Genomic DNA, 25,405 nt, shown 5'->3' with positions numbered 1-25,405 from the left:
ATTTGGATTTTTTTGAAAAACACTATGAATAGATCGTGTTGGATTTAGGCTGTATCAGTACCAAAATGTTATACAGCATTGCAGAAAAGAGGTCGACATTTTTATTGTAAATTACCAAGCTTGGTAATGAAAAAACAAAAAACATGGCAATGGGTGGGACTTAGCAGGAAAATGGCCATAACTCATTAACAATTTCTCCAATCATCAGAAATCTGGGTTTATATCTCCATCTTGTTGAAACAGAATGAAACTAGCTGAAGTGACTTTGCTTACCTTTGTGCAGCCTGAAAAACACTTGTTGCTGTTTATGACCTTCACTATGACCAGCTGAGCTCCTTCTGTTGAATGAAAAAAGGTCTTCAACCCAGAATAGCTGCTTGTTGCTGTTTTTTTTAATTATTATTTATTTTTACTTTTTAATGTAGAACATCACAAGTATTGTTTAGCTTAAATACTTTGTGTCAGTGCTAGTGTATTTTTCTTTCTATCTTTGTGTTCTTTGATTAAACATCTCTACAAACCAAAACAAGGCTAAGGCTTCTAGTTTCACAGCAGTGTGTGTTGTCCAACGTTCAGTGGTCCACACCACTGGCTGGGGTATTAGGGGTAATGAATCACAAAAGTAATGCATTACAGTAATGTATTACCTTAGTGGAATGTGCTACTGCCGGCTATTAAGTGTTGAGCAACTGATAAGTGGGTAATTGGAAATGTGGGCCATCGCTGCAGCTAGCTTTTCAAACCTCCAACCTCCAAACCTATCCATCCAGAGAGCAACACTCTGCTCCGCTTAGAATGCAAACTGCAGATAAATATATTAATTCAGTGCCTTTTTATTGTGCATAAACCTTGTGTTCATGTGCATATTGTTGAAAAAATAGACTTGAAAATTAAACGCACATACAGATCGTGGTGTAGCGCATGAGACACAGCTGAGTTGTGAGCCTGTGCAGAGCCGATGCAGACAGCTGCTGAGATTAAAATGAGAGCATATCTGTTGCCTGAGACATGCAAGTGGGAAAGACGCATCAGCATGTTGTCAGAAAAATCAATCAATAGCAATCATAAGGTTAGCTTAAGCTGTCATAGACACCACGTTACGCTGAGACTATAGTAGATAGCAGCATAGCATAGCATAGCATAATTTAGCACTGTGATATAATACTAGCTGTACTTCTCCAGTTATGTTTGGTGAAAGTAACACAAAAATAGTGTAATCAGATTTTAAAATTACATTCCTAGTAATGTGCAATAAATTGCATTTGTAACGTAACTCACCCCACACTGCCAGCTGGGCATGGCAATACTGATAGGTGTGTTTTATTCATATTCTTACTCCCTTCTGGACAGGATACACATACCAAAACTCCCTATAATATTATACTTCCTGTATACTCAGACTGATATAAGAGAAAAATGTCATAAGGTCACTGACTCACTCCGACAACGGAATTTATGTCAGATTGTTGTGGATTAAGTCACTAGGTATGAATAAAATACAGATGACAGAGAAATATTACAAGAATGATGTCATATATTATAGTGATCCTAAAAATTAAGCCACATAAAGTAATGTAAAATCCGAAATCTACCAGATACAGCATGTTCCCTATAGTCGATATAAGAATATTATTCTGGGATTAAAATGATAATGTAAGTGAACTTGTGACCTTTGTTTCAGGATTTGTTGATACTGTTTTAATTTTTTCATGCAGTTCTTCTGAATATTACAACACGTCCTATTACCTTCGTGAAATATATTTGGCATAATCCATCCAAAATTTCAGATTTTGTCTTGTTACTTTGGGGCCCAAGATACTAAGAGAGATACCAAGAAAGTGTTGTGTCGTGGACACATTGTCTTAGTCACAGTTGATGGTGCAAGTGTTTGCTCTCAGATTTCTGTCAGCAGCTGGTGGTAAAAATTAGTTTGTCTGGAGGCTGATGGATTTCAGTGTTAAACTGGAATTTGACAGGTAAACTTGTGTTAAACTGTAATGAAGTTCATGATATTTGTAGCTGGTAGAAGGATAACCCACAAAGATTATTATTTTTAATTAGGTCTTTTTCAGTCTTGTCACTGCCTGTTTTTTTTTTTTTTTTAAAAATGCCCCTGGTCTTCCACACATACTGCTGTACCACAGTGATGTGAAACTAAAAGCCTAAAAGTCTAAAATTGGCATAGCGGGTTCATTACACTCCACATTAAAAAAATGTTTGACAGAGCAGCATACTGATGACTTTACTTTGTCTTACCAATAGCAGGGCTAAAAATGTAAAATCTATCCTGAGGGTGGCACAAAAGATAAAGCAGTGAGGACCACTGAAATCCAAAAATGGTCATTGTCTGCAGAGATTGAATGTGATATAAATGTGTTTAGTAAATTTTGGCATTCTTTTGGCAATCATTTGTTTCAGTGGAAATTTTGACTACTGGAAGATTCCAGGAGTGTTTTATCCTCTGGGAAGTATGAATGTGCCAGTTCATGCTATTTGTGAAGAAAATGTGTTGTGGCACCTCAAAAAGGCACTTGAGGGATTACTAAAAGCATAGAATTAATCCTATGGGGACCATAGGAATCATCCATTATTAGTTACATTGAGGTTTTCCCTAAGTACAAGATGGCAGGTGTTTTACATCACATCCTTTGTGCTGACAATTTTGCCAGAGCTATGATTCAATTGCACTATGGCTGGCTGTCCCCAGACCAATTCTGATCCACTGTGAATACATCTGGGGCCATTGCCGTGTCAGATATTGTCACCACCAGTTTTCCTGCACACTTGAGAAGCCTAATGCCAGCAAAATAGCAGGGAATCATCCTCTGGGCACCATGGATATCATCAGCATATATATAATGGAAACAAACAAATGAATTAATAAAACAACAAATCTCTAAAGTTACAAAATATGGCAGATGTGGTGCTCTTCATACATTTTTACATGGGCCACTACAGTAATATAAGGGTTGTATTTACAATAACTTAAGCAGTGTTGCGCAAGACCTTTCTAAAATAGTAGTACTATGCTACATGTCTAACATTCATTTCTGGAGCTATTTTGGGTCACTGAGTTGAGAAGTATTTAAATATGGTGGTCTGTCATTCTTTGTACTGGTATCCCAGCTCTTACATCGGTAGGCATAGCTACATACAGTATCCTCTCACTTCCTCATCCTCTCACAGTTCTCTCCCCAAAATGCACACAACAACCTCACCATCCTCTTGCTATTCAGCTCTGTGATGCGTGACTTAGTGAGGCACTGGTGACCCTTGTAGGTTGATAGGCTGCTTTCCCAACCTTGATTTACAGCCTCCACATTGATACCATTTCACAGTGGTGATTTACATCTGGTCCTCGCTATCTCGTCTGTCTTACATGCTGCCTCCTGCGAGGCAGTGGCAGGTGAGTGGATGCAGGGAGCTGAAGCAGCACTGAGAGAATTTGGATTTGGGATAAATAACATACTCAATGAAGCTGGCAGAGGTGGATTGGTGGATTGCCTGCTTTTTGAATATATCAAGGGACAAATATGACATGGCTGAAAGTCAGCAAAACCATGACTGTATTTTATTTGAGTTTTGAAATACTAATCAAATGTTTGATGCAGATGTTAATGTACTTACTCATGCTGCCGGCTACAGTCAGTCAAACTGCTCTGTGAGTGGTAGGGATGGGAATTGATAAGATTTTTCAGATTCCGATTCCATTTTCAATTCTGCTTAATGATTCAGTTCTTTATTGATTCTCTTATCGATTCTCATTTGGAAAAAAAGGAGAACAAACAGGTTGATTCGTATCAACTTTGTTTAGAAGTAACATGACCTTACAAACCCAACAGTGAGGTCTTAAGAGGGCCACAGCCTAGGGCTCCTCGATGGGGTGCTGGAGGGTCCCCAGAAAAATTAATCTGTTTTGAAAAAAAATTACACAAGAATGTCCAAAAACATCTTCAACATTTTTCCAATAGAAATTAAAATTCTCCTTTTTAAAAGGATATATGAGCTGAGTACTCAAAAATAAATCTATGTCAGCCAGTGACAAATACAATCAAGTCCAGGCTTCTGTACAGCTGGATCTCCTGATCCACTCAGAAGCTAGAGGTAGACGTGAACTGGAGCGAGTACTGTCAGCCTCTGAGCCAGTCAGACTCTGTCTCTCGTCATGGCCATCTAAATGTAATGCATGAGAAGGCATTCATTTAACATTAACAGTTAGTAATAGCAGGTTTTACAATGAGGCAAATGGTGCTAACATAATAGGCAGTGTTAGTTACTTAGTTACCTGCAGTATTAACAGCAGAGGACGTGCTAACGTTGCCGCTGCTGCTGGGTTGAGATTCGCTCTGGAGCAGATCAAAAATGCAACATTCATTCAAAGTTATCGCATGCTGTGTGTGGAAATGTTTCTGCATATTGGCAGTATTTCCTGCCTTTGATGAAATATCCACTTTGAAAGCATTGCAAGTTGCCTTGCTGTCTTCCTTTCTCGTGAAATGTAACCAAACTTTTGAGCATTTTTTTTCGAGCAACGCACGTTGCGTAGCTTGGGTAAGCTACGTAACGTGCAACGCACAAGGTCATTCGTGCCACTGGAATCGATAAGGGAATTCCGAGGAATTGAAACACTGGGAACTGGTTTTCGATTCCCATCCCTAGTGAGCAGCGTCAGGAGGCTAATGAAAACTATGGCGGAGCAACAGCCACCCGCAAAGGAGAAACTGCCCATACCACCGCTGCCAACAACAGCATATACAGCTAAGACAACAAATAACCATAAAGCTAATATGGTGATTGTCACAGTAATATCCCACAGCGCGTATGGTATGTTAGCGACTGTGATGTAGGGGTTGGGCAGAGTTAGCTTGCCACGCAGACGCCGCAGGGAGGAGAGGCTTGGAGGCAGGGCATGAGTGCAGCGGAGAGGAGGGGGGATTGACTTGCTGGTTCAAATTTTCAGGCTAAGTCTGCTCTCTTCTCGATCTTACCTGCTGCAGCTTTAAAGTCAAATCACAGGACACAAAACTGTGTGGTGGTGTGTCACAGTTTGGTGTTGTCCTGCAGAGAGCAGCTTAAACCTGACAGTACTAAATGTAAAGCATTGGTTTCATGAGGATGAGTAAGGGTTTTTTTTTTCTTTTTTGAAATGGAAATGTACTGCCAATACCAAAGTGCACAGCAGTAATCCTGTCCAATCAAAACCAAAGGTGGGATCATGGCCAGAGCTTATAAGTGTAGATGCCACCTGATGGCAGCCATGACAGACGCCTGTCAGACACCCAGGCCTGTGGCTTGAGTGACACTAGAAGTGATCATACATTTACTTTGTAATGAACTATCTGCAGTTTTAAGAGATTGATTGCGCTAGAGTCAGAAGCTATACAAACAAACACTGAGAAAGATCTTCTTGGCACAATTCCTTGAAGTGTTTACAGCTGATAAGTATTAGTTAGCTCACATTAGCTTCCAGGCCCGAATGTGAGACCACAAGATAGATGAATTTTGCAGTGCATAATGGTACAACTAATGACAGTCACTGTCACGTCACCTTAGCTCTGACAACACAACAAATTGCTGAATTTCACAAAGTTACCGTAAGAAGAGACGTTATATTAGTGTCCTTTTGAACCTGTAAATTATGTATATAATTGGAAAAAAGTCCTAGAATTTGTATTTTCATCAGTAGCAGGAAACTGTTGGGTATTTCATGCTGCCATAAAGTTGTCAGGTTCTTCTTATAACACAGACAACACATAGACAACTGCATTGTGATCATAATTGCTAACATACTTGCCTATGTACAATGCGTGTTACTAGAGGATACCTTCCATAGGTTCTAACTGTTTACATACCATCATAGACAAAGCACTCAGTGGGGCACAATGCTGCACATATATACACCAGTTTATCAATATCTGATTAAGATCAGTGCAAACAAGACAATGAACTCCTACACTCTTTAATTAATGATTAATTGATGAAGTCAGAGGGAGTGAGAAACCAGCAGAATTTCCGAGTTCAGTGAGTAGAATTGATGACGAAAGGGAAAGCCAATGATCAAGCTCCAGATTAGGCGGATTCCCTAAAAGCAATTAACAGGGATGATATCATTCGCCCCCTTTAGATTAAAATCTAATTTCATTGTCATTTATTTAACTAAGGCAGTCTTCTATGCATTTTTAAGGAACAAAATCCTTTCAAATCCAGCTACTGGTTCAGCCACAACTGAGCTGAAAAACAAAGGAATGTGTCACGGCTCACAATTAACAAGGCCTCCAAATTAAACAACAAAATGTGTTTGCGTGTACCCTCTAGAGCGACACATGGTAGTGTTATGTGTTTTAAGTCACGCCCCAGTCGGCAGGACAGCATCATTTGTTTTATGTCTTCCAAAACCATTAAAACCACTGTGTTGAAAATTAATCTTATCTCTGATAGGACAGTGCTCTGGTTGAGATTTGGTTCAGGTTAAGCACAAAAAATGACTGGATTTAGGGACAGGTCATAGTTTGCGTTAAAATAAGAGGTTATGTAATTGAGCTAATATTGTGGTCCCTACCACAAATTACTGTTTATTTTAAATCCCATATATTGTATAATATACTGTATATTTTCCCATCCCATTAGAAAGAAGTATTTTGATTATATGACATGTAGCTCAGGTAAAGTATTGCTGATTGGAATAAAGATTGTAGAATAGGAATCTTAAAAACATGAAATCCATCTCAACAAACTGTAGTGAATAGATTGATTGATTGTAAAAGGTAATATAGCTCTTTTTTTTCTCTTGTACAAAAACACCCTTATCTCATTATTTCATTTTCACAGCACCTCTTTCTATTGTTCATATACTAGCAAAAACAACCTTTTCCAATCTGTGCTTCCCTTTCTAACAAATCTCAGAATGGTGCTGCCCGCAACAAGCCAACATTCTATTTGCTGTATGCCGTTGACACCACAACACGAGCAGATGGCTTCAGCAGCCCTCCCTGGTTGTTTCTCCAGCCACCGTATGTTTGTATCAACATGAAACATGGCTGCTGGTGAAATCAGTCAGCAAGGAGGTTATGGCAGTTACAGTGATGATGATGAAAACAGCGATAATCAAGCCCTCACTGTAGTGACTCAATCCTTTAACCTGTCGGAAGTGTGTGTGTGTGTGTGTGTGTTGGGGGGTGGTGCGCATGGATTATTTATGTTGTGGGGATATTACTCTGTCTACACAGTCACATTGTGGGGACTTTCTCTCCTTTTGAGGACAAAATGTAGGTCCCCATAATGTAAACCATTAAAATTTAGGGTGAAGACTTGGGTTAAGATTAGGCTAAGGGTTAGGTGGATACGGTTAGGGTAAGTCTCCATGAAATGAATGTAAGACTATGTAACATCCCCAGAAGTGATGGAAGCAAGACTGTGTCTATGTGTGTGTGTCTATGTGTGTGTATGTGTACGTATGTATGTAAATTCCATGTACTGGTTTACCTTCCATGTTAATAACATGCAGAAAACAATCAGTTAAGCCAGCAGTGATGAGAGAATGCAGAATTTTGAAAGACCTCATTAATCATCGCGCTTTCCCACTTTATCCAACACATCATGAATCATCCCTTTAAGTAATCCACTTTGAGCTCTAATCCCCTGCTATCCTTGCCTCACCTTTTGGGTATTGAATTAAAAGAGAGAGTCATACTCTCATACTCATACCCTAGATTATATGTCCACTGATGAATAAATAAGTTTGTCAAAGCACCAGTGAGTCACCACAAAGAATGGTGATCTGTTTGAATTTTGTTTTAGGAGGATTTCTGAGGAGAGCTAGACAATATAGATTTACTACATTCATAACCCAGGAAAAAATGTTTCCAAGCCCCCTAATTCCCCCTACAGTAATTGCATTGAGTTAAGTGCTGGCTAGCCTGCCGCTGAGAATTGTACCTGTGAGTGTTTGCTTGGTTTGGTGGTGGCTAACTTATTAAATCTCTCTCTCTCTCTCTCTCTCTCTCTCTCTCTCTCTCTCTCTCTCTCTCTCTCTATTTCTCTCTCTCTCTCTCTACACACAAAATCCTGATGGCACACAAGCCTGATGGTAAATTGTCAATGGAAGTAGGTCAAGAACAAAATAATGATAGAGCAGGAGGGAGGGTGACTGTATACAGCTGATCACCAGGAGACAGAGAGAGAGAGAGAGAGAGAGATTGAGCTTTGAATGATGGATTAGTCAGAAAGTCAAAGTGGAGTGGGAGAGAGAACTGAAAGATGAATTTGTTAATCTGCTCTCTCTCTGTTGTTCCTTCTTTTTATCTATTCAGTCATCAATGGTTAGAAGTGTCCCTTCTGTTGTTCTACTATACGGGGCATTTAGTCTGTACATACAAGCCTGTCCTCAGCAGGAAAAATATAGCGTTGGTTGTTCAGTCACCAACATTTTCCTGGCAAGCAACTTGGTGCTGTGCGAGTGAGCAATCAGAAGCAAAGGCCGAAGTGTTGTGCCAGTGTCACAGTATTGCATATTACCTTAGATAAGTTGTTTTATTTACTAAAACTGAACAGACCTCAACTTTTGAGATGATAGCACCCCATTACCATACAAAAAACCTCCACAATGAACAATTCTGTGCATTTAGTGTATATCCAATCTGACAATCAGTGTCAATATTCTGAGGTAGGGTAGCATGTCTGACTTTCATACAGGGGGCTGGAGTCTAGTTTCCATAACAGCAAATAAATTTGCCTTTTTATTTACAATAGTCACCATTTGTCCCTGAACTTGACCATAGTGAAGTTGCGCATATGTTGTAGAAAGTGAGAATTTAACAATTGTTTGCATTGACCACAATAATGGGTTTCAACAAATTTACCAATCATCCAATAGCTCAAGCAAGTAATCATTTTTATATTTTGTGTTTACTGACTGAACAAACATGATCAAAGTGTTAATTAGGGAGCTTTATGGTGTTTTCACACAGAAAGCGAAGTGAATTTTTTGCACAGTACGATTATGCTCCACAAGCAAAAAATCTGCAGTATGGTTGGGCTTTGCAGAGCATTGTGTGGGGAAGACCAGGCGGAGCAGACGGATAGAGCTGCGGCTTGCTGACAGACAGCTGCTGAGTACCAGGAAGCTATGGAGGAACAGAACTGGAGCTTCTGGAGGAAACAAAACCCAGAGTCACAGTCTACTGTGATCCTGAGCGTTTTAGCAGTGGGAGGAGAGCTCAGAGTTTATTTTTTAAACTTGTGGGATTAAAAAGTAAATCTATCATCACTCTCGCTTCTCAACCTGGAGATGGACAGGCATAGACATAGGCATGAGTTGTACATGACCAAAAATCACTAACATTCAGCCCTTGAAACTGAATTCTGGAATTTGATTTATCTGACTAAAATACTGCACACCAGTTTCTGAGTTTTAGTTGTGTGTAATCATCAAAGCAACAAGAACAAAACAGAAGTCCAGTACAGTAAAAAGTAAGTAAGAGTTATGAAGGAGCTTTTCTACAGTAAGTATTATGGGGCTTTTGTACTGTAATAAAGACCTCAAATAAAGACTTCACATTTACATATTACATATTTTCATATGCATTCGGAGATCATGTGACTGATGACTCATTGACATGGACAAATCAGTCTGAGGTGTTTATTACAGAACAGTATGATAGGATGACACAACTTGATGTCACAATAAGACATGTCATTGTGAGGAGATTACACAGACTCCTTCCTATCACTCTCTTCATCTGTTTCTCTGTTTCTGTGTCTCTCCCCTACACACACACACACACACACACACACACACACACACACACACACACACACACGCTTGCCTTTCTGCTTTTGTTTGGATGCTCACTGACAATGCATTCCCTGCTTCTTAACCTTAAGCATCACAACAAAATGCTAACCCCAACCTGTACCCTTACCCTCTCCTAAGCCAAACTCAAACCTGACCTTTAAAATCAAGCTTAAATCTTGAAATAGTCCCTTGAAGCAGTGAAAACTGGCTAAAATGTCCTGTCCTCACAATGCAGAAATGCCCTCACTACAATGGTTTATAACTGAAAGATAGAATATGTGTGTGAATGCACATACACACTTCATCTACCCTAATCTCTCTCTGTCAAGAGTGTTGCATTTCTGTTGGTATTGGTATCGAGTTCAACGTTATTGAAATCTCAAATAAATCAACTGGCTCAAAAAGGACACAGAGGAATAGAAGCTTTGGCAAGATTATCTCAACACACACACACACACACACACACACACACACACACACACACACACACACACACAGCTTTCCTCTTCCAGATGATGATTTGACCGATTCATTCCAGCACAGCTGACATAAGTCCTCAGTCAAAATGAACTAATATCTAATGCTGGTTGACTTCCATCTGCTTGTGCTACATTAACACTCTAACATGCCTAATAACTCCCTGCTCAGAATTTTTGATACATCTCAACTCAGTTACCTTTTACTTCGTTTTTCAGCAACTTCAATTCTGTGAGTGGCCCAACTAAATAAGACCACATACTGTATATTGCAATAATCAAAGAATGGCAATGGTTTTGATGATGACCGCTGTTTGGTTTTTGCCCTGCTTAGGTGTTGTGGCCTTTGGAGGGAAATACAAACTCACTGATTTGTCCAAATGTTTACAAGGTATCGACTTGAAGTCTGCAGCACACTTGACAATCAGAATTTGTCATCAGTATTTTATGGTTCCCAGAAGATGAGTCCTCATTTTGTCTACTTTGGTGTTTAATTTATTTCTACTTTAATTTTTATTGAATTACACATGCCACCAGAGGACAAAAGTTTATGCTTTATTGCAATTATTGTTTTTAAAAAGTCTGTAATTATTGAAATTGAAAGGAAAATAATAAAAATGTTGGAGAAAAGAAGAGCCAAAATACATTCAGATATGTTGATTATTTAAGTTGATTTCATCTGTTTATATTTCAATCTACAGTCAAGTTTGACCATGTGGCTGAAGTACTTACATTGGTTATACTTGTCACGGGTTAGCAATATTTCTACTGTTATGCTGTTTTAGGACAGATTTAAAGTCGGTGTGTAGGTGAAAGTTATTCTCCATGTTTGTCCTCTTCTACTCAAAAATGTGTTTTTCTTCTTCTTCTTCTTACAGTTGAATGTTGGAGCTTCACTGTGTAGACTGATGTATGTGCTGCGTTTGACACTAGAAAGCTGTTTTCATATTCATCTAGGGCAGGCCTATGAGCATGATAAGTGACACACAAATAGTTTTGAAGCCAATCCTGGTCCAATGCCTATGAGTGCAACAGCTCTGAGAACGGACTTTTCACTGAAGCAAGAGACATCTTGTGATAATACATTGATATATTCTGGAATTTGAAATGAGCGAGGAGTAAATGTCATTAGTAAGATAATTGCATTTTTCTTTTGTGTGTAAAAAACTATATCAGATACAAATTATTATTCAAAGTACATTATTTTATATACATCTTAAAACGTCTGGAGGGAATGTTTAATATGTTTCCAGTCATCCTTACATGTCACCCTTCCTATTATCCCTCTATATTACACTACTTTAAACCATCTTCCTGTCTTTTCTCTTTCCCACTGTTGTGATTGTTGATTAGTTTCACCTGTCCTTCTCCTGTATTTAGTCAGTGTGTTTTCCCTCTTTCTGTGGTCAGGTCGTCTGCATCTGTTCTCTTGTCTTGTGTTTGTACACTTGTCCTGCCTTTGTTTCCTGCCTGTGCCTGTGGTTTTGTTTTTTGTCCATGTCCCATCTGCCTGAGTGTCCTGCATTTGGCTCTTTCTGAACTGCCAAACGCAACATAACATTTTTTCTATCATGTTCATTTTTTCAGAGTGTGATATTGACAGTGTAATGAGCGTTGTGTGGCTTTGATTAGAAATGGACACTGTTCAGAGAGCATGTCTTGACCCCAGACATTTTATCTAATGCCACCCTCAGGTCAAAATTTACACTTGACTTTACCATTACCACTTAAATGTATGACAACAGCTGAAAAAGTGTGGGTCATGTTTCCAAGAGTTTTGTTGTGGATATTCATTGTTTCCAGGGTCAGGGTGGATTTTTGATCTTGTGGGCCCATGGCTTTAACAGACTTTACACTTTTGCCCCACGACTGCAGTGCCTCCAAGAATCGCAAAATTATCAGTGTGTCAGTCACAATCATTAGTCACAACACTGTAGCCTCATGTGTCTGGAATGCAGAATGTAATGTTTATTTCTGTCCTTGGACTTTGTCAACAAAGGTCACAAAGATCACTTATGGATGAACTTTATTTTATTTTATTTTATTTTGGGTTCTTACTTGGTTTTGTGTATGCCTTTATGATTTAGCAACAGCAACTGTCAGTGCTGATTAAATGAGGTAACATGTCTGTACTGAAAGATAGCAAAGAGGAAAAAATGTGTCAATAGTGTTTCTACATGGAGGGAAGAGATGCACTTTTCTTCATATTGGATATTTCTCTTTGAATGTCATCCAGTGGGACTGAATGATGGTTTAACTCTTCATTGCTAAAATATTCTACTTTGTTAAGGACATACACATGGCTGCACCCACAGCCAGCCCTCTGTATGGACTATGAAGTGTATAATTATTTGCATGACAGTCAACATGCAAGTAAGAGGAGTGTTTCTAATGCTGGCTTTGTTTGCTTGTTTTCTCTCTTTCCTTCTATTTCAGAGGTCATCAACAATATGCCAGGTGAGTTTTAATGAAAAAAAGTAAATATATGACAACCTTAGCAATTATTTGTATAGACCTAAGTGCAGATCAGACAGGGTAGGACAATACAAACATAGTATGGGCTTTGTTATTCTGCAATAGGAGGCCTCTGATGAGCCTTTCCATCGTAAAGGTAGATTCACTGCTCTCTCTCCCTCTCCCCCTCTCTCTCTCTCTCATATATATATATATATATATATATATATATATATATATATATATGGGCCTTATATATGTGTGTGTGTTTGTGTGCAAACCTTCTCTGCAATATTTCAAGTTTTTCCACAAATTGAAATTGGACATGTGCATAATTATTCTTCTGTGGCCTGTTGTAGAGGAAAATGAATGTAATGTGTTGCAGTTGCAGTCTTGTATTCAGCTCAAACATCTGTTACAGCTGGACAGCTGATTGAGATGTAAATTGAACCTTAATAAATTTATAAACTCTCTCATTTTAGTACATGACTAAATAAATCACATGACAAATAAGAAGTCCCTCAGCACCCACTTCCAGCACTAATGGGTAGAGATGAGGTTAAATGTGTTTTAGCAGGCTGTCACTGTTATTGTCATGCTGGTATTTCTTATGAAGAAGCTTCCTGCTCAGCCACAGGAAACTTCGTGTCATCTGTTCATGTGTTCTGATGTCATGCTTCCCCCCTTGGAAAAACATGTATCATCACAATACTAAAGAGTATTGAAACTAAGTGTTCTCTTTTCTCAAGTGTTCTCTTTTCCTCTTTCCCTGTCTTTTATCCCTCTTATCTTACCAAGGCCTTGCACATATGATGGCAGAACAAGGTATGCTTCTCTTTACCTCTTCTGTATCATGTCTTTGTTTTCTTTATGATTCTAGTTTGGAGCTGCATGTTTTGGTGTTTGTGTGGAATATATATGAAGTGCATGGTTCTATATACATTGTGGCAATAATAATAATAATAAGCCAAAATGCAGTAACTACAGATTTGGTCAAAGCAGTTTAAGACAACGATTTGACAATGCTTGGACTGTTTGACTGCTTTCTGGCTTAATCACTGATCTCCATTTATAGCAAGAGAGGTATTTTACATTGTTGTATAGGTACTTTTAGTAAAGGTTAAGTAAAGGTACTTAAGTAAAGGTTTTGGCTAGTTCCAACACTGCTGTTGGGAGCAGAGGTGGAAGTCAAGTGCAATTATGACACATTGACTATACAGGAAGGATAGTAATTTGAACCCAAATGGTGATCTTTTTCTAACCTTAACTAAGTGCTTATTTTAAGCCAAACCATGATCCTTCCCTAAACTTAAGCAAGGTGTTTTTCTTCTAAACCTAAACAAACATTTACCGTAGCATTGTAAGATCAGTGAACTGTTTTTGAAATGGTGATGCCATCCTGTGACTAGTGGCATCAAATCAGGAAATGCTTATATATACTGTATATGTCACTGTGGAGGGCATGGACCAAAAACATATTTCTTCACTGTTTGGAGGACTTGGGGTGCTGAAAAGAACTAAGTGTCGACCTCTTGCTATAATAGCAACAAAACTTTCACCAGTGACAGTTACATTACTAATTTGGCAATTTTGAACTGTTTGTAACTGGCTTCACTTACTAATGACCTGCTACCGATATGTAACAGCAGCTAATATAGGTTTTTTACATGGTATGACAACCAATCAGTGGGGATAACCACTGTGGAATAATAAACACTCCCAAATTGCAATAACAGAAGATTTTCTTGTTCTTCCCATTATACAAACATTGCATGAATGCTGATAGATACCTTTACATTACATTACAAGGCAGAATAGAGTGTCTTTTGTAGGTATTATGTATGGTCCATGCCAATATTTTTATGTAAAATTATCATCCCAAAAAATTTAATTAATTGATGAAACCTCTTTTTCTCACAACTCCACCATTTATCTATAGTTAGTGCTCTCTGGCTTTTTGTGGATCTCTTTGTGTGCAGTGTGGTCGTGACACTCAGCGTGCTTTAATACCTGCTGTGGCTGCATGCTTTAAGTTTTTTGTGATGTACAGTTGCATTGTAGTTGCCACTGTACATTGATTTGTCCTCATTACATGTATTCATATACAGTATACACTGATATGTTTGGTGTCTGCTAGAATTTGAACTTATGACTTCTTTTCTTCTTCCTCCCTGCCCGGCTCTCTTGGCTGTGGATCCTCTGTTCTATGTCTGCCTCCTCCTGCTCCTCTAGCTAAAAGCAAAGGTACAGCTTTTTCAAAATCTTTCCTTTTCCGCCTCTATGAAAAGCGACGCTTGCTCTGTGAGTGTTTGAGAGCTCTAATGTGTTTGCTTGTCTGTGTTCAGTGTCTTCTCTGTAATGGTTTCTCACTAAGGGTGCTAGATTAAGTGAGTAATTAAGACAACCTTAATTGAAGGAGAAGGAAAAAAGAGAGTGTGTCGCTTTGTGTTTTCTTATTGTGTGTGTTTTGTAATTTGTTATAATGCTGTACAGTGTATGCAGGGATACTGTGAGACAGTTTTGTGACACAAAGTAAACAGCAGTCACTGTGTATTAGTTTTCACAAGAACAAGCCTCTCCAACCTCTCTTTTTAAGTCAGGGTTTCTACTCATTGCTAATGTTCATATAAGCTGAGTTCAAATGACAGCATTTATAGTTCATTCTTACCACTGGCTGATGGAAGCAGTGACAGAACAGGATTTATTTGGGGAAAAGAATCGACAATCCGTTAACTAAAGCAATGTTCACACCTGTTTGTTTGTTGTGGTGTGAAAAATTTAGGTGCATTTAGTTTGGTTCATTTATGCTGGTGAGAATGCTGCCAGACAAACCAAATAACTGCCCTGAGACTGCTACACAGGTCAGTGATGTAGGAGGGTAGCCCACTAAAACTGCCCACTGAAGGAGCTACTCAAGTTGTCCTCAAAGTTGAGGACATGCAACTCGACTTTATGACTCGACTGTATGGACTTCACTTGCTCCAGTTAAGAGCTGATGGCTTAAACTTTAAGGCAAGGCTGACAGGACTTGACCCTTAACACTTAAGTGTTAAATAATCTGCCTCTCTATTGACACAAACACTACATTTAGGTTTGTACTGAATCCATAAAGATATGATTGGAAAGATATAATTTTAATGTTCAGTCAGGTACAATCAATTACCAACAACAAATAAACAACTGATTAGAAAATTGAAGTAACTCACCTGTGAAGACCAATCAATAACACACCAAAAATCAGTCTTGTTGCATTGGCAAGGGTCCAGATTATCCAATCCAATAAAACATTTAGTACAAAACACTATAATAATCCAAGGAAAGCTGTTCTATCATTTCAAAATTAGCTGGCGATGTGGTAATCTTCTATGTTTCCTCTGTTATAACTCCAGGAAGCATAGGTGAGATGTTGGTCTCAAGATGGCCGCTACACACTGACCTTTTGATTGACACTTCACTTGACCAATGAGGATCTAGCATTTAATCTCTACAGCCGACAAAATGCCAACAAGAGTCACTGTTGAAAGGAAGGGCCTCGCTCTCTTCTTTTGTGTAAAGACTGAGCCAGTTGCAACCAATAAGGCTGGTAACTGGTGCTTCATATAGCCAATTAAAGTGCAAAAAGAGGATATGCTGCTTAAATGAGTAATTTACAGCTAAATCAAAGAATTCAGTGCAAATAGGGATATTACACAGGGTTTGAAATGAGGAACATAGTAAAGTCTCAATAAATAAAGTTGAAAAAAAAAAAAGCCTTAAAATGAATGTAGATACCCAAGACATGAATATAGATGACCTAAATATATATTGTCTGAATATAAATAAAAATATATATCTATATAAATGAAATAATTAGAAAATGTGGGAAAAACATATGTAAATGTGTTAATTTTCTGCGGTATTGTTATCAGTTTAATTGAACGTAAAGTAGGGCAAGGCTTCATGCTGTGGTTATTGTGTTTTCCAGTTAATAAGGCCCGGATACAATGAACTGTTTTTCAAAAAAAAAAAAAAAAATATTCAGGTAGAAATACAAATATTCTACTTCAGTGTGTTCAAACTTACATGCCAATAAGTGATTTTGACTTCTGGGGATAGAAGAGTCTTACCTTTAAAAAGTCCAAAACCATGCATGTACTCCACATGGCTCAAGAACAGCTTTCAATTTACTTTGGATGTGCCTTGAATAGGCGTTGTAGGCTAATTTCACAGGAATGGCAATTAATGACCCATATAAAAAGAAAATTTCTGCTCTGCATACTGGATGCACACACCAATGTTGTACAGCTGCTGGCACAAGTATAAAGGTGGAATAAACTCCATTCACATATGAGAAATTAGCCCTTAACTATGAAAGTAGTAGAGCAGAAATAGTTTCATATCCATCTGAAATTAATATCTATCTTTGTCATGGCTTATATTGTTTTATTTTGTTTCAAAGTGATGAAATTGAAAAGCATATTGTTGAAAGGAAAAACAACAAGCAGTAATGTATAGAAACACTGCAATGTCTCAACCAGACAGAAACTTACAGTAATCTCTCAGATGCTTTGATTACCACTTCAGACTATATTTATGATCTACCTAATGACAGCACAATAATGCAGTTGAAGTGTAGACTCATAGGAACAGTCTGGTACCGTATTGTGGTTGACGAGCACAAAACTGAATCAGTATGAATTTAAAAGTCCTGCCAGGTGCTAGTAGAAGGTGTTGGCACCTGCAATACAGAAATTTGTCTTAGGATGTTGAGAAGCTGTAGTTGGTCGCAGCGTGCTGTGTACAACTGCAATGATTTCCCCCAATCACAGAACAGAGCTTGTGTAAGCTCCTGGAGGTTCCTCTCCCCTCACCACCTGTCTGTCTCCCTTGTTGCTGTGTTTAATCCCTGAGTGAGATGGACATTATTAGGCATCAGGCTCCCTGTTGCCTCCTGTTAAGCAGACAAGAGGCTCCATTCTGGCTCTGTTTGCATGGTGGCTCACTAGTGGCAGGGCAGCAGATAAAGAAAGAAAAGGATAATAGGAAACTGTCTCTGACGTCGAACAGTCACATTTCATTGTCATGGGCTGAAACACAATGCTTCTTTCATCATTTAGATTGAGATTTCTTTTTGTTAAGACTGTGTTCCTCTCTCTACTTATTCTCCTGGCTGATCTGCCCCTCTACTTCTGTAATCTCTGTCAGTGCTTTGCTGTCCCTGCCGGCTCTGATGTCTTCATTTTCACTCCTCATTCACTCCCTAATTACTCTTTTCCTCTTTTTTGCCTTTACCTGACCTCGCTCTTCTTTCTAAAATCACAAAATCACTACCAGTTTCCAATCTTATCTGTTTTTATTACCTACATTTTCTGTTCATACTCGCTATCTTAATGCTGTCTTGTCTACCTGCCGTTGTATTTTATTTGCATGATTTGCATTTGTCATGGCATTGAAGATGTAGACAAAAGACAAAATTCCATCTCTCCTGAACACCTCAAATACTTCTTATACATGTTGGCCTAAAGACTGAGTTTCATTTATATATGTGTGCATATTTTACACATATCAGGCTTAGATCAAGTTCTTTAACTTAATATACAATTCATTATAAAACTGTAAGTGGATCTGTGTCATTCATGCATTTTCCATTTTTTGGTCTTTCTTGCTGATGGAACAAAAGTTTGTTTGAGCAGGGATGAATGAACATGTGTCTTGAACCCTTACTGAGCTGCCAGCAATGACGGATGCTCATAAATGGCAGTGGATAAAGAAAGGTTTCTGATTGTTTTGTCTAGGGTTCAAAAATATGCCTAGGGCTGCGGGTCATCCAGTAAGCATATTGGATTCTTATAAAGGGCAGATCTTCCACAAACATCATCATAATTTACTTAGACAGCGTGGTGGATGATTTTAGTTCCCTGAAAATAATATTAATAACAATAATAGGAACTAATAATAGGAGTGAAACCCAAGAACACATTTTCTCAGCAGCTAAATAGGTGAGAGAACTACGATCAAAACTGATAGCAATGATGAAGTGTGTACTCCTATTTTTTGTATTTTAAACACATACAAATCAGTTCAACATCCCTGTATCATGTATTTTCTTTTCCCATTATTGTTTTTTTGTGTGTAATCCTTCTGCTATAGAGGTTCATCTAATAGTTACTAAAATTGGTCTCCAAAGTAAAGCAAAAAATCTGCTGAACTGGATCAGTAATGTTATGATGGTTTTAGGGTGGAGAAGAACAGGCATGTTGGGGGTTGGTAGTTGAGGTGCTTGGACAGTTGTGTTTTCTGCGCTTGACCGAGTGCTGGCAGGGATAGCCCAGCATCAGTGACAGAGGGGGGTAGGTGGATGGGTATGCCTTGGGCCATGTAGAATCAAGGTGAAATGTAGTTCTTGTGAACCCTGGAGAGGCTTTCCCTCGTTGGTTTGAGCAGGTGTTTGAGAACAAAGCAATGCTGCTGTTTCAGGCTTCATGTATGGATTACTGGGTGTCATCCTGGAAATTATTTTTGTGTGATTTTTATTGGAAGATGGTGGTTTGCTTCAAAGGACAACTTTAGTTTGATAATGTGGGCCATTATTAGGATGATAATGAGAATTAAGTACCAAATTAATTTCAGATCTGGTGATCTCAGAGCAACCTCACATATACTATTCAATTAGGGAAAGCAACAGGAGTGAAATTTCTTAATTTAATTTTGGTGACTGGCTTGCTTATATCCTATTTAATCACCTCTCTGATTGTTTCACTAGCTCCAAGGTATTTGAGTCTAGTTATGTTAATACAGCACATTAACAGATTTCAGCACTTAAACTGGTGAGTAAAATATTATATTGTTATGTTCAAATTAATTATGACTATTATTACTATTATGTTATTATTAAGTGTCCAAGAATGGTGCCAGAAAAAGAGGGGGAGTAACACAAACTACTGTCTACATCTGTTTAAGCCTACAAAATAACAATATTTTAATCATGTGCCTGAATTAATCAAATAATAGAACATGAGCTGTATTTTTCCAAATTTTCAAAATATGAAAATAAGAAATTCTAAATAAAAGCTCTGTAACTTTCTGTGTGGGAATTGTTTCATTGTGAAAATAGATTAGCATGTTAGTGGAAAAATACAAGCCAGTCTTTAAAAACCGGTGGTTGTGTGTATATTGGGAGGGGGCTCAGATGAATGTGAAATTTCTATGAAGTGTACATGTTCAAAAAATAATAACACCACTGACAAAAATAGTACTGCAACTCATGGAGTGAATATTACAGCAGAAATATGTATGTTTTTAATATCTGTTCAGAGCACACGATCTGTGCATACATGCAAATAATGTATTCATAGTTATTAAAACCTCTTAGAAACCTATTTTGTAAAAAAAAAAACGAACAAACAAACAAACAAAAAAAAAACCTCACTCTTCTTGGAAATGCCTGACAAGCCTGGTAAATGCTTATGTCTTCCAGACTCCGTGCCCACAGTTCATGATGAAGGCTGTCTGTTAAAAAATTGTAGTCTCCATGACCAAGATGAGATTATGCTTATGACATCACTGGAGTTATTTTATTCAGAATTTATTTAGGTCCCACCAGAGCAACAGGACACATCATGTAGCTATTTTTATAGGTAAAGTAGGACTAATCATAAGAGTAAAATTATTGTCATTTGTTTACTGTGGAGTGTGAACAGATGAGAGGAAATGGCAGCAGGTAAGAGACTGAAAAGTATTGTGACAAAATATACTATCTAAATGTAACAGAAGGGATGTACAAAATACAACACAGTAACACCCTGTCATGTGATTCAGACCAAAACCACTATTGGCAAGTCGTTCACACCCGAGCTGTTCATGGAGTCCCATACTATGCTCTGCCCCGTGCTGGCAGGGATCATATGCCAGAAACAGCAGTGGCAAAGAAAAAAAAAAAAAAAAAAAAAAAAGGCCAGGCAAAACAGAGAGAGTGGATCACTGACAAACCACACTCTTAATCTGTTCCCCATGTCCTTCCATGTCTACCACACTTCTTCTTGATCTTCTTGATAGTGCCTCTGAAGGCTGATGCTCCAAGTTGCCATTAAATATATATTTTGGGTTCATTTAATAGTTTGATTGATCATTTTTATGAAAAAAAAAAAAAAGATGTTGCGATGACAAAAATGTAACGTCTACAAATTAATCTTAACATTGCACTGTGCCAGCACTGTGAGACATACACAATACATCATTGGCATATTTCTTTAAAGTTGGCACTTTGGCCAAGCTTGTTTTTTTTTCCTATTATTTTGCTGCCTTGTCAAAACATGAGAGTGGATGGACTGGATGGAATTCATGATATGTATCTGCTTGCATGTTTTTGTTTTTTTTTTATTATTATTTTTACATTATAATGCTGTGATTCACTAGTATTTCAACAGCAATGAAAGTGCCTCTAGAGAGAATCTTTTCAGATTGAACATGGTTGATATTTGCAATACATCATAGATCTTTTCATGTTTGACTGTGCCATTTCAGCTTTCAGTAATACTGCAGCCGAACCAGATCATTCCTGAACCAAAACATACATCATTTTTGAACAGACATGTGAACCCATAATATGTCTTGTATTGTGCAGCCTCATGTTGTTAAGACCTTTTCAGGTATTCCTATTAGTGAGAGGGTTGAGAAGACGGGTGCCTTGCCGAATGGGCAATTGTTCCTGACAAGCTGTTGTGTGTCCAGCCTCAGACCCATCTTGAAATCTGAAAGATTACTGTTATCACTGTGTATAGTGGCCTTTCTGTACTGTTACTATTGGTTGCCACCAGAGGCAGAGGCTGTTAGAGATGTGATGTTCTCCCAACTGGACTGGAATACCCAAATCTAGCCCCTCACTGGTCCAGCTGTTGTTCAAACAGCACAGTAGTCTGGCCCTAAACTCGGCAGTGCCTATTTGTAGCAACAATGATCGGCATTGACATCAACTGGGCTGAAGTCTGACTGAACAAATGTTAAAGTAAGGAACTATGATGCAGCCTGAGAGCTGATGTTCACCAAAAACTTTAGAAAGCATTCAGAATGAATTTGATCAGGGCAAAATAACTCATGGGTCTAAGTTGGAACTGGTCAGTTTCAGTTTAGGTCCGTTGGTGTTGACACTTGTGTTGAACTTTGATACTGTATGTAAATATTCTAATTTTAAATCTTCAGATCAAATCACTGCCAGTTGTTTCCATAAAGATTTTTTTCAAAACATTTGATATTTGGCACTGACAGTCTTTAGTGTCACTTGTATGTTGTCTGAGGGAAGACGGACGAGTGAATAAACAGTTTACAAAGTTCAAACATTCTTAACAACCACCAGACGACCATCATATTCGATGGAATGGCACCACCACTGACAAGAATGGACACAGGACTGTGCACTGCAACTTCCACACCAGGTCAAACTGCACCAACCGACATCATGGCTCATTATCATTGGTGTTAAGATTGAGGGGTTTTTTTTTTTTTCATCTTATTTTCAGTACCACTTCAAAATGATTTTGTGCAATAGTAAAGCAAAAATAATTACAGCTGAGCACATATGCATGACTCATACTGCAAGTTTCAATATATGTTTTTTCCTTTGACGAATGTGTGTGTGTGTGTGTGTGTGTGTGTGTGTGTGTGTGTGCGTGTGTGTGTGTGTGTTTGTGTGTGTTTAAATCTGATATATAATAATCAAGTCTTTCTAGTCCATCTGTGGCTCCTCTGTCACATCACGAGACATTTGTTTCAGTGTGCATTTAGCTTTTGGCTAGACGTGACAAAGTCAATGAGCAAGAGGGCAGAATGCAGATGTTAGTTCACATTGGCTGTGTAAACACCAGGTATGATGATCTCAACAGGCCTGGTGATTCATTGCAATTTGGATTTTGCCAGCTCTGGGGTCACCTGCCGTGAGCATTAGTATTCAAAGTAGAAAGTAAACTGTGTTGTGATGGTGTGGTGTGAGGTTCAGATAGCCCTATTGTCATTTTCAGAAAAATGTTTGTGATGTCATGAACAGTCTATCCCCTAATAAAACAAAATAAAAAAGAGAATAATAATAATAATAATAATAATAATAATAATAATATATTCTAAAATAATAATAATGAAAATAATTAAAATCAGAAATGATATCAGGGGTAGCATAAGCTCATTTAAAATTTGAACTTGTACATCATGGCAAAAATTAACCAAATTTCCGAAGGAACTTTAGAATTATGTTGGTCCTAATACTCCCCACTTTCAGCTCTCAAAGAGGCAAAGATTACGTCATTGGAAAAAATCTTTCAGCAGGTGTACTTAAAGCACCATTATGCAAGAACTGACATTTTTTGTGATTTGGTACTCACTGGCAAGTTAACAACTTTGCTGACACAGTCAAACGTCAAGTCAGTGCAACAACATAGTCCAACAGTCCAGCTCAACGTCTGTCTTGCAGCCTTATGCTGTATGTTGAAAATCTCTGGCCAATGATAAAAAGCCTCTCCCAGATTTACTTCTCTCTTGACTTCACGTACTGCAGGGCATTCTCCCTCACAATCACACTTTCACTGTACCGTGATTATTAGCTTGATTATTAGCTGTATTTCTGTCAACACCACTTATACCTGTTACACGTCAGTCTATAGATTAATTTGAAGTATGTGCTTCTACAGTATGTGTGAGTGCATTTGTGTGGCAACAAGGCCATGATCAAAGCAGTGACCTTTCAAAGAGCTGGAGAATGAAGCCATCTATCAACTGTAGTACATGTATGTGGGTGTGTATGTGTGTGTGTGTGCCACTGACCCTGTGCACAGGGTGTACTCCTGTGGCTGTGCATGCATATCAGTGTGTGTTTGTGTGTGCCTGTGTGTGTATTTTTGAACTGCTCTGCGCTCTGTGTTATTCCGTGGGCCTGAAGTGCTTCTGTAGCAGGGTCCACTCGATCTCTTTAACAAGGTGCCACCAGAAATAACATGACCCACATTAAGGACTACACGCAGCCACATACATGACATAACAAGAGACTCTGAATCTCACACTGTGGGCTCTATTTTCATCCCCGCCGCTGGCGGGGCGCAGGGTGCGCACCCCGCGCAGTGGTATTTTCGTGCAGCGCAGGAGGGCGCGCAGCGCACTTGGTATTTTGGTAAACCAAGGCACACAGAGGTACGCCAGGATGGGCGTTGCGGCGCAGTAGGGGGAAGTGTCGGCAGGATCAGCCAGCGGATTTGGATTTTTGGTCCATTTCGGTCCACGCTGTCGGTGTAAAAGTGGGCTGAAACCTCGCCAACCCAGACCTGGTCAACTCTGTGTGCCAGCAGCGCACCGCTGGGCAAGTGGATTTTCGGTAGGTGTCCACAGTGTCTGGCATTTCACTGCGATCAATAATTAGCAACAGCCACGATTCACTGCAACTATCTGAGTCAGCACATACAGTCAGACCAAAATTTTTATATTTTGATCAGTATCTCATCTGACCACATTGCAAGCGCTTTCGGCATGTGTAATGGTCACTCAACCTGACCAAATGTACACAGGTACATAGATACGGCCACTGCGAGCCTGGACTTCCTGGACCAGAACTTCAGTCTCCTCCTGGGAGAAGTTTGGATGTTGGACAGTTTCCTGCGGACTCAGTCATCCTCGAAACTTGCCATGCCCGTCGCCAGCTGCGTTTTTAAAGGTGAGGCGAGGAGCTGGTGTGATTGGTGAAGTTTGGACTCGGCTGTGTCAAACCCACTCCACGCCTTCTCTCCTCCCTCCTTCCGAGTCGCGCCGCTGGGTGGGACTGAGATGAGAAGGGGGAGTAGTTGCGTCCGCAGTGCAGTGCACAAAAATACCAAAGTTTGCGCCGCCACACCCCTTCGGCGAAGCTGACCTGACTTTGCGCCGCACCTCCGCCGCGCTGGCGGTGGAAACGAAAATAGAGCCCTGTGTGTTTTGCCTCCCATGACGCTAGAATGTCTGAAATTATTTTTAAAGAACGTCATTCCAAGGTTTGTGGTGGCTACATACTCTTCATCATCAAGCCACCTTCACATCAACCATCTTCTGTACCGAAATACATGTATCAGCTAATTTACATGAATACATGACAATGGCATGTGTGTCTAGTATGCATATTGAAAAGATTGTCTTTTGTGCCAATGTCAATATTTTGTGACAGCAGGAATACATTTTCATCATTGGTTTTCAGAGGGGGTGCGGAGCATATACATTGAAACAGACATAGGCCTATATTACTGATTGCTGAGTACTGAGTAATGTTACAGAACACTTTTGTAGTCCAACACCACACACTGCCGTACAGCATGGAAAATAGCTATGACAGTAATATGTAGGTTATTTTAAAAACAAAGAAACAAACAAACAAAGAACTAGTTTTCCTTGAATTACCCAATGACCATCTGCGCTGGACAAATTCTTTTGCATCAGGAGTCGTGTCCACCTGTGCCAAGACATTCTGGTGTATATATAAGTATGTTTTAACACACCAAATTGTTGAGAAAAATATTTCAGCTGATGCTGTAGTGACTGCAAACACAATCAACACTTTCAATAGTGTGTGTACATCTGACTGTAGTCCTTTGGCTACAGGAACAGCATTCATTGTTTCACTCATGAGCCTTGCTGGTGTTTTTTTCAGGCTTGGCTTAAATTGTTCACATCTTAAAGTTGTCTGGAAATATGCTCAATA

At 38.9% G+C, this 25,405-nt stretch overlaps 1 protein-coding gene across 7 annotated transcripts in view; it reads left to right on the top strand.

Annotated features, from left to right (window-relative positions):
* nrxn3a (neurexin 3a) overlaps nt 1-25,405 on the top strand; it is a 246,478-nt gene that overhangs the window by 17,902 nt on the left and 203,171 nt on the right. For 5 of the 7 annotated variants that reach the window (XR_013078139.1, XR_013078137.1, XR_013078138.1 and 2 more), the window contains exons 3-5: nt 12,706-12,726; nt 13,522-13,548; nt 14,956-15,024. Coding sequence is in view for 3 of the 7 variants with exons in the window: in XM_076748438.1 (XP_076604553.1) it covers nt 12,706-12,726; nt 13,522-13,548; nt 14,956-15,024 (117 nt within the window). In the remaining 4 variants the exon portion in view is untranslated. The remainder of the gene's footprint in view (nt 1-12,705; nt 12,727-13,521; nt 13,549-14,955; nt 15,025-25,405) is intronic. The other 2 variants (XR_013078140.1, XM_076748436.1) reach the window with 1 other exon arrangement.

Source organism: Chaetodon auriga, chromosome 14 (assembly GCF_051107435.1).
Source record: "Chaetodon auriga isolate fChaAug3 chromosome 14, fChaAug3.hap1, whole genome shotgun sequence".
In the NCBI taxonomy this organism is placed as follows: domain Eukaryota; kingdom Metazoa; phylum Chordata; class Actinopteri; order Chaetodontiformes; family Chaetodontidae; genus Chaetodon; species Chaetodon auriga.
The sequence above is the reverse complement of the archived record's forward strand: the minus strand, read 5'-3'. Positions and strand labels throughout refer to the sequence as shown.